At 42.0% G+C, this 14,783-nt stretch overlaps 1 protein-coding gene across 7 annotated transcripts in view; it reads right to left on the reverse strand.

Annotated features, from left to right (window-relative positions):
* The window catches only part of ALDH18A1 (aldehyde dehydrogenase 18 family member A1), a 37,977-nt gene that overhangs the window by 13,760 nt on the left and 9,434 nt on the right, over positions 1–14,783 (reverse strand). For 3 of the 7 annotated variants that reach the window (XM_029932280.1, XM_029932279.1, XM_029932278.1), the window contains exons 3-11: positions 13,584–13,807; positions 12,941–13,090; positions 12,753–12,857; positions 9,009–9,167; positions 8,491–8,581; positions 4,666–4,790; positions 2,645–2,789; positions 1,921–1,994; positions 712–805 (exon numbers count right to left, since the gene is read on the reverse strand). In XM_029932280.1, coding sequence (XP_029788140.1) covers positions 712–805; positions 1,921–1,994; positions 2,645–2,789; positions 4,666–4,790; positions 8,491–8,581; positions 9,009–9,167; positions 12,753–12,857; positions 12,941–13,090; positions 13,584–13,807 — 1,167 coding nt within the window. The remainder of the gene's footprint in view (positions 1–711; positions 806–1,920; positions 1,995–2,644; positions 2,790–4,665; positions 4,791–8,490; positions 8,582–9,008; positions 9,168–12,752; positions 12,858–12,940; positions 13,091–13,583; positions 13,808–14,783) is intronic. The other 4 variants (XM_029932285.1, XM_029932284.1, XM_029932281.1 and 1 more) reach the window with 4 other exon arrangements.

Here is a 14,783-nt window from a genome sequence, read left to right on the forward strand (position 1 = left end):
CCTGCCTGTGCTTTACTTTCTTCCTCTGTAAAATAGGGATGATAGATACTAGCTAACTCAAATGTACCAGGTTGGAAAGATAAAATGAAATCCTGTCTATAAAGCCTTTATAGCACAATGCCTGGCAACACAGAAAGGCCTCAGTAAGTGCTGGCTGCTATATTAGTGAAATGTCTTAAATGGTGGGGTCCTAAATATTTTTCTTTTTTGTCCTGAAACTGCCATAGTATCCATGGCTCATGACCTGTGGGTACAGAAAAAGCTTCTCTGGAGGGCTGTACTAGAGTATCTGGGAAAAGAGCTGGAGATGGTATACATAATTTGAATACTAGCAAGCCACTTTTAATAAAAATGATGCATAATATGAAATTTCTTCTATAACAATCTTTTTTTTTACATTTTTAAAAGTTTTTATTTATTTATTGAAAGAGAGAGAGACCATGAGCAAGGGAGGGACAGAGAAGAGAGAGCAAGAGAGAGAATTCCTAGCAGGCTCCACACAGCACAGAGACTGATGTAGGGCTCGAACCCACAAATTGTGAGATCATGACCTGAGCTAAAGTCAGACCCTTAACCAACTGAGCCACCCAGGTGCCCCATGTAACAATCCTATCTTTAGGCAGACTATGCTTAAGAATTATTAGTAAAACAAAGAACAAAAACCAAAACAAAACCCTCCCTAACATTGACTCCAAATTGCTTGGTCTTTACCCTCTGCCTCCTCCAAGTCTTTCTTGTTGGCTAACAGGATCTCATCACGCTGGTCCGTCAACAGATCAGCCAGATGATGAATAATCTCTGCTCTCTAGGAAGAAAGGTAAAACAAAAAAGCAACTATATTAATCTGAGAAGAACCCATAGCATACTTAAACCTACTTCTCTAATGAGCCAGGCCTGCTCCTAAATCTAAGGTCACCACTGATTGAAATCTCCTTACCTCCCATCATCCATTACATATCTCTGCTCCCCTTGTTTTTCCTTCCTCTCTCACTACTAATCTCCCTCTGCTTCTTGTATTTCTTCCTCTTTTACCATTCCTGATTATTATGATTAGCAGACCATGGCCCAGCAGTGGGGAAAGGCACAATGAATTACACAATCAGTTCCCAAGAGGGAGGCTAGCATTTAGAATCTGCATGATATATTCATCTCTGCATACTTAATATCAGTGGCTATATAGTTTATTAAATAAATTTTGACAACTACTTATTTTGACAATTACTTAATGAGTTTACTCAAAGGGGAAAACCCAGTCCTGTATGCTTGAAGAGACCTCAGTCCTTACCCACCCAGAGTAAGAAGTGTGGCAAATCAAGTAAAGGGAAGTGGGTTAGAGAGACAAGCTAAGTTTTCCTTTGCTTTCCTCTCTCTACTTGTAGTTATTTAAAATTTTCTTTTCTCTCAGGCCGAAGTGCTCCCTAGAAGAAATCTAAATGCACCATCCTTAACAACACAAGCTTTGAGACGCTAGTCTACAGCTTCCAGCTGACTGCGCTGCGTTTCCAGACTTGTGGTGTCTGCTGCCTCGTGGGGGGCAGGCCTCTGACTAGGGGGCAGGCTTTTGAGCTTCCATCTAAGGTAAGTTAGGTGATTCAGATGTGTTAGAACAAGCGGTTTTCCTGCATTTCCACACCCAGATTGTGGCACACTTAGGAAACCTTGAAATCATCATTTTGATGATGTTTTTGATCAAAACATAGTGATAAAAAGATACCTTAGGCCACAGACTACAAAAGACAAAAGGGAAAATAAAACTTAGAAGAAAGAGAAAAGGCAGAACAAATCTGAATCTCACTTGTAACTAGACTAACTTTGTGGGGACAAAGGAATGGAGGGGGAGATGGCTATCCTGACTGTGCACTAAACCTCACAGCACGACTCAGTGTGAAAACCAACCAAAGTATTAGCTAGGGTTATCACCTGCTCAGGTTCCAGAGTGGCCAGCATCCTTCCTCCTGACCGAGCCATTTCTCCCTGCTGCTCAACGGTAGGGCCTGCAAGAGTATTTGCAAACATCAGATCATGGACAGCAACCTGGCATGTGCACAGGTTCATCATGTGCACAGAATGAATGCTCAGTGTCTTAGTGTGCTTGCTTCCTAGAGGCCATTCAGACAAATAAAATGGCAAAAGAATACACTAGGTTAACTCAGACATAAACACAAGAAACTTGCTATATTTCTGGGGTAGACAATAAAAATTACGTCTTATAGAATTCTTTTCAATTCCACTTTAGCTATATTCTCTAATGTGTTAGCATTTCTGAATGTAGATTATATGGCAAGATCTTTGCAAACAACTGAAATTACATACCATGTCTTACTGTCTTATGTGTCTTTGCATTTCTAGGCCTCCAGCATGGGCCTAACAAATGTTTCTTAAGAAACTGGATACTCATATTCTTTAACATAGTGGTTTTAGAGAGAATAGGAAGCCTAGCTGGGCAGGTTCACTAAATTTTACAAAAGCAAAGCAAAACCCAATTTTGCAAAGAGTGTTAGAAACCATACCACATTTCAGAATATCAACACATCAATATTGTGATCTCTATTCCTAGAGAAAAGCTCACTCTTGAGTCTCATTTAGGCCATGGTGTGACTACCTATCATCCACAGACCATGGGACTCAAGGAGGAACTACTCACCAGCAGGCTTTACTTCAGAAAAGAAGGTGCCAACTTTCTTTCCCTCCACAATGTCTGTGATGACATGTCCAGACACCTTTGGGTGGGTTCCGTTGGCAATAACCACAGAAGTGCCACCTTGCAAAGCCCAGAGGGCCGCTTTCACCTAATAGGAGAGGTTAGAGCCCAACATAAGATTCAGACTTATGCAGTGTCTACTCATCCATACTTTCAACTTGCAAACAGATAAAGAATACAATGGGACAGTGAGCAACTGAAGTACATGCAGGAATGTTTTGAACAACTACAAAGCTCTGAAAATACGTTCAGCCCATGCTCTCTTTCCAGCCTAACTCTGGTATGTGCTGTCTAAAGATGAGGCAATCTGCCCTCTGTGCTCAGTGTTCAAAGACTCTCTAGTGCTGGGACTCATAATTCTACATTTGACTTACTGTGCCTCAACGTAGTGTCCAGCCTGGTGTTTGACTAGAATCTGATCCAGAGTTCTTTTAGCTTTTGTAGAGCTCTTTTGCATGTCTCTGCCATTCCTACAATAGATGCTGTATCTTAAGAATATTACTTTTTATTTATTTATTTTATTTTTTTAATGTTTTATTTTATTTATTTATTTAAAAATTTTTTTATGGTTTTTATTTATTTTTGAGAGACAGAGACAGTGCAAGCAGGGGAGGGTCAGAGAGAAAGGGAGACACAGAATCCGAAGCAGGCTCCAGGCTCTGAACTAGCCGTCAGCACAGAGCCCGACGCGGGGCTCGAACCCATGAACTGTGAGATCATGACCTGAGCCGAAGCTGGACACTTAACCGACTGAGCCACCGAGGTGCCCCCATTTTTTTAATGTTTTGTTTATTTTTGAGAGAGAGAACAGCGTGAGCAAGAGAGGGTCAGAGAGAGAGGGAGACAGAATCTGAAGACAGGCTCCAGGCTCTGAGCTAGCCGTCAGCACAGAGCCCAATGCAGGGCTTGAACCCACGAACTACAAGATCATGACCTGAGCCGAAGCCGACACTCAACCAACTGAGCCACCCAGGCACCACAAGAGTATTACTTTTTAGAACAATTAATGAGAGAGAAAAATTTCTTAAAGATTTCATAGAAATATTTGAGCTGGGGTACCTGGCTGGCTTACTCAGTAGACCATGCAACTCTTGATCTCAGGGTTCTGATTTTGAGCCTCATGCTGGGTACAGAGACTACTTAAAAAATAAAAAATCTTGGGGTGCCTGGGTGGCTCAGTCCATTAAACTTCTGACTTTTGATTTCAGCTCAGGTCATGATCTCACAGTTTGTGATGTTCAAGTATTGCATCAGGCTTTCTGCACTGATAGTGTGGAACCTTCTTGGGATGCTCTCTCCTCTCTCTGCCACTACCCCACTCACACTCTTAGTCTCAAAATAAATAAATAAACTTAAAAAAAATTTTTTTAATCTTTAAAGTATGGGGGTGCCTGGGTGGCTCAATCGGCTAAGCATCCAACTTGGGCTCAGGTCATGATCCTGCAGTTCGTGGGTTCAAACCCCACGTCAGGCTCTGTGCTGACAGCTTAGAGCCTGGAGCCTGCTTCAGATTCTGTGTCTCCTTCTCTCTCTGCCCCTCTCCCACTCACGCTGTCACTGTCTTAAAATAAACAAACTTAAAAAAATATATATATATAGACCCTGCCCTTGATGAGTTTACAACATGAACACACTATATAATACTAATGAAAAGAATATGTATACAGACATGACTAAATATGGGCACACGATATGCACTATACCTGTATTTAGCCATGTGCACATTTAAGTGTGTATGTGCCCAGTATCTTAGCCATTAGCCTCCAAACAATCACAAAAATCAAAAGGGCACCTGGCTGGCTCAGTTGGAGAAGTGTGCAGCATTTGGCCTTGGGGTCGTGGGTTAGAGCCCGATGTTGGGTGTAGAGATTACTTAAATAAATAAAACTTAAAAAAAAGTAGAAAGTGTAAAATATCATTTGGTTTTATATCTGATACAGGCAGTAGGAGGATCAGACCCTTACCTTGGCTTCCATGCCACCCATTCCTACTCTTGACTTGGTTCCAAAGGTCACAGACTGCTGATCTCCAGGATAAAATATATCAATGAGCTTTGCATCATCTGACCCTGGGGGACTGTCAAAGAGACCTAAAAAGTAGACAAGAGTCGGGAGTATTGCTTTAATGATGTCCCCCAAGACAGACATCCCCCGGGCACTTGCCAACCACTCTGTACGTGACTGATCCAGATGAAGTCTGTGCTCTACCAGCTCTAACCAGAAAAGAGAACCTGTATAGTCTACCCACGCTGAAAAGCAGCAACAGGAGGACTTTCCATACATACTTTTATAACCTGGCTTCATGACTGAATGTTTGCCAGCATCCCAGCATGCCCACATCCTCGGCACAACACTTGTCAGCCCTGCCCACGGTCTACTGGGAAGCTGGCCTCATCTCTGCCACTGCTACCTGATGCTGAATTAAGGAAGTAACGGAAAAAGAGGAGTGGCTACAGCAGAAACAGTGCAGCAGCCATATAATATATTGTGACTATTTCCAAGTGGGATGAAATGGGAGACAGGTTTTCATTAACTCTCACAGCATCCTTCAAAATAGTCACTAATTATACTCCCCATGTTATGGGTAAGTCATTGTGAAGGTTAGACTGAGTCAGTAGAAGAGCATACAACTCTTGGCCTTTAGTCTGGATTTATCACCACAAAGCGTATGTCCCTTTTATAGTTGAATAGAATAACATAAAACATGAGTTAATGAAATGTTATATGCACACAATCCAAGATTACAAATCTTCACCATTTCACTTGTAAAAAACAGCCAGTCGGAGCCTTGTAAAGACAAAATGAAGGGCCTGTGAAAATGAAGTCACGTCAAGGCTGAAGTCCAGGGAGGAACTGTCCGGGGCTGGGGACTGCCTCAAGGACATGTGGGCAGTGATGTTTTTGGTTAAAGTTACTGCTTTTCCTGTCTGAAAATACAGCCCTCTCTGCTTTATAATTTCAAATCTCTAATACAACACTGCTTTACACATCCCCTCCGGGAGCAGGGAGTCAGAGAAGTGAGTGGGTCCGTGTCCGGGGTAGGATGCAGAACTGCTGACCATGGGCAGCACACACAGGGAGAGAAAAACCACCTCCTCAGCCTCTGGCCACCACAAATCAGCACTGGACTCAGGAATGGAGTTTTCTCAGACAGTGTCACGCTATGAGATTACAGGCTTGGATTCTGGCTGTTTGGGTTTCATACAAAAATAACATGGGCAAGGTTATACAATTCTAAGCCAAATTTTCTCCAGAGATGCTGAGGAGTGCCTAGCATTCTAATATTCTGCCTACTCCTTTTTTTCCCCTAGAGCAGCTTCTCAAAGCCACCAAGGGCATATTCAAAATTCTAATATTGTGCTAAAAATCAACATTCAATGGATAACTAAGAGTTAATAACACAAGCCTGGTTTTTGTACATTTATGTACATTTGTACACAAATGCTGATAGCAGTATTAGTTATAAATGCTCAGATGTCTAACAACTGAGGAATGGGTAAATAAAATGCAGTGTAGCTACACGGTAGAGTATTATATGGCAACAAAAAGAAAAGTACTGATATACGTTATCACATTGATGACCAATTTTAGTGTTCAAGGCTGCATTAAAAATGTTTACTAGAGGGGCACCTGGCTGGCTCAGCTGGAAAAGCATGGGAGTCTTGATCTCAGGGTTGTGAGTTTGAGCCCCATGTTGAATTCAGAGATTACTTAAAAAAAAAGTTTACTAGAGTCTAGTTGAAATTGGACTCTATATGTTGATCTCTCAAACTCATGTCCTTTACCTTACAAGGCAGTACAGAAGACAGAGGAGTGTAGATTAAAAGAAAATTTTTTTTTAATGTTTTATTTATTTTTGATACAGAGAGAGACAGAGCATGAGAGGGGGAGGGGCAGAGAGAGAAGGAGACACAGAACGGGAAGCAGGCTCCAGGCTCTGAGCTAGTTGTCAGCCCAGAGCCTGACGCAGGGCTCGAACCCATGAACGTGAGAGCTGACCTGAGCCAAAGTCGGAGGCTTAACCGACTGAGCCACCCAGGCGCCCCGGAGTTTAGATTTTTAAACTGAACAGATTGAGTTGTGAAACTAGCCTCTTCTAAGTACTATGTAAATCTAGATATACCACTTAACTGGTGTGAACATAATTTTTAATTTCTTCATCTGAATAACTGAGCTAACCTACCTGCTTTGCAGGATTGCTGTAAGGATTCAATAAATTGACATTTATAAAGCACCTAGCATAGTATTTGTGCATAGTAGAAATTCAATAAAAATCTGCTGATTAACCAAAAAGCCTTCATCTCCAGAGTGGCTCACTCTTACCCCAGCCTAGCTGTTCCTGTCCTGAGATTTCAAATTTATGGTACCAAGATTTCTTATAGGTAAAAATACTGACATGTAAGTATGATATATCGAACTTACCACATGGGCAGAAGACAGATCAACCAACCCATCTATATCTGTCTCTGCTTCCACTAGGCAGCCCCCTGGCCTTACTCTTATACCACTAAATATAAACTGGAAAACAAGCCCTGGCAAAGAAACCTGCCTTGGGTATAGGATGGGAACTAAATAGGTTTTCCTGATCTCCTAGGAATATAATGGGGGGCTTTTGGGATCCTGCAGGTCTGGCCTATTTTAGACACAGTTACCTCAAAATATAACATGGACACAGGTTAAGAAAGTGAGAACAGTGAATGGAGAGTTAAATTAGAGCCAAGAAGGACCCTCCTATGAGGAAGGGGAAAGCAGAGAAATATAGATTAACAAAAGAGACCATGGTGGCCACATAGCCTGGATTTCTGCAGTGGCTCCCATTTAATATAATGTGTCTCATGATTTATGTTAAAAACTGAAAGTGATCAAAACCACAATAAAATAGCATTTCACACCCACTAGGATGGCTATAATCAAAAGGCAGATTACAAGAAGTAAGTGTTGGCAAGGATGTGGAGAAACTAGACCCCTCACACAAGAGCTGGCAGGAATGTAAGATGATGCAGCTGCTTTGGAAACCAGTCTGGCACTTCTTCAAAAGGCTAAACACACTCAGAATTACCACATGATCAATTCTGCTCCCAGGTAAATTGAAAACATGTTCACCCAAAAACTTGTACATGAATGTCCACAGCAGCACAATGTCTATCAACTGATGAATGGGTAAATACAATGTGGTACATGCATACAATGGAGGATTCTCTGGCAATCAAAAGGAGTACTGACAGATGCTGTAACACTGATGAACCTTAAAAACATGCTCAATGCAGGAAACCAGTCACAAAGGATCACATACTGTATGATTCCACTTATGTAAAATGTCCAGAATAGGCAAATCCATACAGACAGAAAGCAGACCAGAGGCTGCCTAGGGCTGGAGAATCTGGGGGGAAGTGAGGAGGGATCACTAATGGGTATGGGGCGATAAAATGTGGTGATAAAAATCTTCTAAAACTATTGTCAGGGTTGAGCAACTGTATGAATATACTAAAAATCAATGAACTAAGTCTTAAATAGGTGAACTGTATGGTATGTGAATTATACCTGTATAAAGCTGTTCTAAAAAAACAAAAGTGCCTGGAAATGACCACATTTCAGCAAACTGCCATCTCCCAGACTCCCCACCTTCTTTTGAGCCATAAAAACCCTCTGTCAGACCATATGGCTCAGAAAATAATGGTCTGTATTAAAAAAAAATCAGAAGTACTCAAACAAAGATGGGAATTCATGTGCTCACACATTTAGTATTTAAAACAAAAAGGCTGGATAAAAGGAAAAGGCATTATTTTGTACCTTCTACATCTGAAAGAACAATCAAGAGGTCAGTTTTCATTTCCACAGCCAGACGGGCAGCCAGGCTATCATTATCTTTAACGCTAATAACCTAGAATGCAGGTAAAAAGTCATTAATAACGTGAGTGAACGATGCAGTTCAAAAAGACATTCATAGAAGCACTCTGCCAGGTTCTGGCAGGCAAGTTAATGATGGAATGCATAGATGACAGCTCTTGTAGGTCCCTTCTGCCTGCAAAACACCATGCCTCCTGGCCACCCCACTTCCAAACATGTACCCTTCTCTCTACTGACACACACAAGCCATGCTCACAGGACCATGTGAAATCACTATTGCACCTCACCCTGTTGAATGAGACTGACTGACTTCAGAAGAGCTTATGCAGCCCCTGCTCCACGAAGCCAGCTTCTCTCCCCATCTCTCCCTCTTGTTTATGCCAAACTTCCAGTGTTAGTACATGCAGCACAGCGTGGCATTAGTCTCCAGCATGCTCAGCCCTTAGGAATACTTTACCCACATTTACCCCCTGGAGATCACTATTGGGCTCTGCTGGGGGCACAACAGCATCATTTGTGTTGACAATGGGAACTATGTTCATTCGGAGGAGCTCATGAAGTGTCCCATTAAGGTTTCTGCGCTTCTGCTCATCATGGAAATCCAAGTTGGTCACCAAAATCTGAAAGTAATTAAACGGATCAAAAATGCAGGAAGGAGGACAACTACGAACTTCTCAGCAACAACATACAAAAGATGCTAAGAGGAGAGGATTTAAACTCTAGATTTCTGGATCACATACACATCGGAATGGAACACACATCTCTGGATGCTCACCCAATTCTTTTAGAGATGGGAAAAATTAATCACTTGGAATATTTATTTAAGGATGCTCAAGACTTCTTGTAAAACTACTTCAATTCTCAGAGACCTACTAAATCTCTTCCATTTACAGAATTAAGAAAATTAACCTATGAGGGGCACCTGGCTCAGTCAGTTAAGCATCCGACTTTAGCTCAGGTCATGATCTCATGGTTTGTGAGTTTGACCTCCATGTGGGGTTCTGTGCTGACAGCTCAGAGACTGGAGCCTGCTTTGGATTCTAGGTCTCCCCCTCTCTTTCTGCCTCACCTCCGCTTGTGCTTCTGTCTCTCAAAAATGAATAAAAGTTAAAAAAAATTAACCTGTGAACTCTATAGGGCACGTGGGAGGGCTGAGTTAAGCGTCTGACTCTTGATTTCAGCTCAGGTCACGATTTCATGGTTTGTGAGTTTGAGCCCCACATAGGGCTTTGTGCTGACAGTGCAAGCCTGCTTGGGGTTCTCTGGCTATCCCTCTCTCTCTGCCTCTCCCTTGCCTGTGCACATCCGTGCACACTCTCTCACAAAATAAATAAACAAACATTATAATTAATGTATGAATTCTAGAGAGACATACTTTGGGGGAAGGGATGGCCGTGCATTAATTTCTAAAATATCTCTGTGTCCTAGCATCTGATTCAGGGGCTGGCCACAGAAGGCACTGAAATACCTGGTGAGTGAGTCAAAGAACGTGTATGGGACAAAATGGAATAGGGCTGTGTTGCCACTTGCTCTGCAGCTTACCACCGCTGCAGTTAACACAGCGTGTCTGACTTGTGGTCGGACTGGTTTAGAGGTGAGTCTTTAGTCACAAACTGAAAGAAGGGCTGGACGTAACTTAGTTCAGTGGAGGGGAAGAGCGTAAGCTGCTCAAAGGTACAGAGCTGGGTGTGGGGGCGGGCAGACAGCTCTGCTTTCTTGCTTAATTCAGAGTAGAAGACAATAGTTAGCAGGAGAGAAGGTAACTGAGAACAACAGCAAGAAACTAATGGCAATAAGTCCTGCAACTCATAAATAAATGTTTTAATGAAATCCCCCAAATGTTTAAGGAAGAAGGGTCCTTGCAATTCAGGGCATGTTAAAGTAGGAAAGGCTGCAGGCAGACTGTCAAGAAGGAAGATACCCAAAGAGAAACATTGGGAATGGTTAAGCCCTGAGCTAGGCTCTGGCTATGGTAACAGCAGACTTACTGACATATAAAATGTAGGTGAGGAAGAAAAATGGTAACATGACTAAAGGAAATAATTCACTCACTCAAAATTTGTTCAGCACTTTGGAAATGTGAGGCCCTTTGTGAGCTGCTGACATAGAGAATAAAACTGTTGATGGTTTGGGGAAAGTGGAATGGGACACATCTTTTTTTAGGATAGATCATGAACTCCTTTTCAGGAAAACTGAGTCCTAAAGGAAAAAGAGGATCGGGTCAAATAGAACATACAGATTCTAGCCATGCGGGTGAAGGTCAAATGATAAGTAAACGTGTGTAGGAGAGGCAAATAGGAGGTATAAAAGTCCACTGAAAATACCTGTTGCTCAAACAGTTTAACAAAGAAGAAATAGAAGACATGAGCCCCAAAGAGAGAAAAATATGTATGTGGAGAAGGGCAGTCTGTTAAGATGCACATTAATTTCATTTCTATGACGAGAAAATAAGCTGCTGTACTTGTTGAAGTCTTTAACCTGACAACAACTTAGTGGAGATTTCCGACACCCACTGATAATGGTTCTCACAACAGGATTACTAAAGACAACAAGAAACCACAGGAGAAGGTACAAAGGACAAAGATTTATTGCAGTAAGGTCCCCAAGGAAGGCAAACGTGTGAGAGAGAAGGGTCTACAGATGGATGCGGCTGGAAACTGGAGGGGACAGAATTTTTCGCATCAATATTAATGGAAACCATGGCTGTGTGCAGTGACTTTTAAAACTATTTTCATTAAAACAAACCGAAAAAACTCAAAAGCCATCATACATGGGAACACAAAACAAAACACAAAACAAAAGCATAGATCCTGGACCCAAGTTTCCTCACCTGGCTCCAGGCACTTATAAAAAACATTAAAGACTAAAACTGTCGTCGGATTGTGGAGAAGAGAGCTGATAATAATGGGTGTCAGAAATGAAGACTTCTATTGTATTCATACTAACAGGAAAAATAAATCTAAGACAGTGAGGTCCCCAGCTATAGGCAACAGGTGGACAAGTCCGTGACTTTCCGTTTCCGCTCACTTACTCAAGGACATTCTGGCACAATACCACATCATTGTGGATAATACTGAGGATTATGGAGAAACAGAAAAGCAGTAGGAAATGAAAGAACAAAATCTGAAAGGATGTATATATTAACAACATCATCTATGTAAAATAACACCTGTGCAAATGGTAGGATCAGAGGCAGCAATGGAGTCTAAAGATAACAACTTGGGGAGCTCAATTTTTTCAATTGTTTTGTGAAGTGACTATTAGTTGCTTTCTGAAATTTATAGGTTTCTAGTGTGTAGTTGTATGAATGATTAAAAATACAACTGAAAAAGTGCAATGTGGAAAGAAGACTCTAGAACATTCAGGGCAACCACTAAAAATGTAGAGGTTCTGTAAGGACTGGAACCATGGTTGATTTGTTAACCACAGTATCCCCAATGCCTAGCATACATCTTGGTACACTGTTAAGTGCTCAATAAATATTTGCTGAATGAATGAAAACCTACCACAAGCATCCTTCTTTCCTTTAGTGCTTAATAGAAATTTAAGTGTAAGGCAATCAGGTGCAAAGAGAGGCAAGCCACTTGAAGTCAAAAAAGCCAATGAAATAAAGACATCTAACTTGTCTGTCCTTCAAAAAAGTATAAGCACTTATAGTAGTAGCCATAAGGATTACTAGTATAGGGGCGCCTGGGTAGCTCAGTCGGCTAGGCGTCCAACTTAGGTTCAGGTCATAATCTTGTGGTTAGTGAGTTTGGGCCCTGTGTTGGGCTCTGTGCTGACAGCTTAGAGCCTGGAGCCTACTTCAGATTGATTCTGTCTCCCTCTATCTCTGCCCCTCTCCCTTTCACTCTCTCTCTGAAAACTAAATAAAAAACATTAAAAAAAAGAATTATTAGTACAATAATAAGACTAATAATTACTGAGAATGACACTACATTAAATGCTTCCCGTGTTATTTTCTCACTGACTTTTTCCAAAAACTCTCTCAAATAGGCACTGATATTATCTCCTTTTTTCATATACGGAGACTGAAGCACAAAAAAGTCAGACCTAACGACTTTCTCCAGATTTCCCAGCTAACAGGTGATGGAGTTAAGACTGTAACCTGGCAGTCTGGCTCTTGAGCCCTGCTCATCATCCCTTTGCTCCACAGGAGTCACCCTCATAGGTCCCACACCTCTCTGCAAAGGCGAGTCTCTCACCTGGGCAGCACAGATGCTGTACTGAGTAAACATGGCCTCATACAAGGCCATCAGCCCACTCTGCCCGGCGGCTGCACAGGCTCGTGCTTCCAAGACCGGAATTGCCTATAATGCACAGATACGGTGTGATTAGGAGTGAGGGAAGGAGGCTGCGGACCTGCTACAGGGCAGGGAGGAGTATCACTCACCATCTCTTTCAACTGGTTCTGCCCTGAGTGCAGGGCCTGCCGCACACTCTGAGACAAAAGGATCTCATGGCGCAAGCGTTGCTTGCCGAAGGCTACGGCTCCACTGGTCACCAGCATCATCTCTCGGCCTTGATTCTGGAGCACTGACACCTGACATTGATGAAGGAAAAGGCACCACAAGTCACCGTTAACATCCACTTGGATACTCACCCCTGACTACATGTTAGTCACCCAAGGAACTTTAAAAATCCAGGGGCTTGAGCCCCGCCCCAGAGACCGAGTATGAAGCCAGGTCCCCTAGACAATTTCATTGTGCAGGCAGGATTAAGAATTACTGACATACACGGCTCCTTATCACTAAGAAGCCCGAGGGGGAACTGCATGAAATCAACTTTATTCCTTGACATCCCCTTTGCTTGCCCTGGGATGTGGGGTCTGCTGGCACCTTCACTGGCGAAGGGAGTTTTCATATTGGGTTAAATCTATTGCACTCAAATTATTTCTATAAGCTGATAAACCTGCATTGATGGTTAGGGTGGAGTGGGGATAAAGTCAGGGTTGAAAAAGATAAACAAACCTGAACTGACAGCTTAAAAACTCCATATTGTCATTGTTCACCAGAATTTTCCATCTTGACAATTACCTGCTCAACAATAGATGCCAGGCGCCCCAGTGCAAGGCCACACTCATCCCCCCGGGTCACTACGGCACTCCCGAGTTTCACGACGATTCTCTTGGCATGCTTCAGCTCACTGCGGTGGGCAAAAGACTTGCCATGTGTACGACTGAGAGGCACAGTGATAAAGGGGATGTTGCTCCAAGAACGAACATGTCTGATGGTTGAGGGCTGGACACGATCTGTAGCTCCCAAAGTCAAATCAAGAGAAAAGAGAAATATATAATTTCTAATTAAAAAGAAATATGCACAATATTAACCAGTTTAGCCAAAAAATAGCTTTATCATTCTTCTTTTTTAATGTTTTTTAATTTATTATTGAGACAGAGAGAAACAGAGCATGAGTGGGAGAGGGGCAGAGACAGAGGGAGACACAGAATCCGAAGCAGGCTCCAGGCTCTGAGCTGTCAGCACAGAACCTGGAGCAGGGCGTGAACCCACAAACCGTGAGATCATGACCTGAGCTGAGGTCGGCCGCTTAACCAAGTGAGCCACCCAGGCGCCCCTATCATTCTTGACAGAGTAAAATCAGTATATCAAAAGGCAGTATAGCCGGCATGTCCTTATTCCAGCACTGCGTGGAGTTCACGGCCAGCACACAGGTCCCAGGTACACTCCAACACTGTGGGGAGTTTAAACAAAACAGTCTTTCCTGAAGACATGTTGGCAAAATATATTAAAAGTCTTAAAAATGTTCACATCTTGGGATGCAGTAATTCTATGTTCAAAAATTTATTCTAAGAGACCAATCAGAGATGGAGACAAAGATTTATCACAAGGCTATTCATCAGTCTAATATACATAATAGGAAAAATCACAAGTAAATATCAAAAAAAGGCAGAAGGATTAATGAACTTTTTGAGAATTTTTAATAACATAGGAAAATGCTCATGATATTTTAGTTTCCCCTAGTGTCTAAATGCGTGGAAAAAAGATGAAAATAAATCAAAATGTTAATGTCTTTATTTCTGATTGAATTACAGGTGATTTTAATTTTCTAACCCTTTCTCTGTCTTCCAAATTTAAGCAACAAAAACACATTGCTTTCATCATAAAATTAAAAAAAGTGTGCTTTTCTGCCAAAATTCAAACAGGAAGAGATAGAAAGCATGAATAGACCAATAACCAGTGAAGAAATCGAATCCGTTATCAAAAATCTCCCAACGA

Source organism: Suricata suricatta, chromosome 2, assembly GCF_006229205.1.
Source record: "Suricata suricatta isolate VVHF042 chromosome 2, meerkat_22Aug2017_6uvM2_HiC, whole genome shotgun sequence".
Taxonomy (NCBI): Eukaryota; Metazoa; Chordata; class Mammalia; order Carnivora; family Herpestidae; genus Suricata; species Suricata suricatta.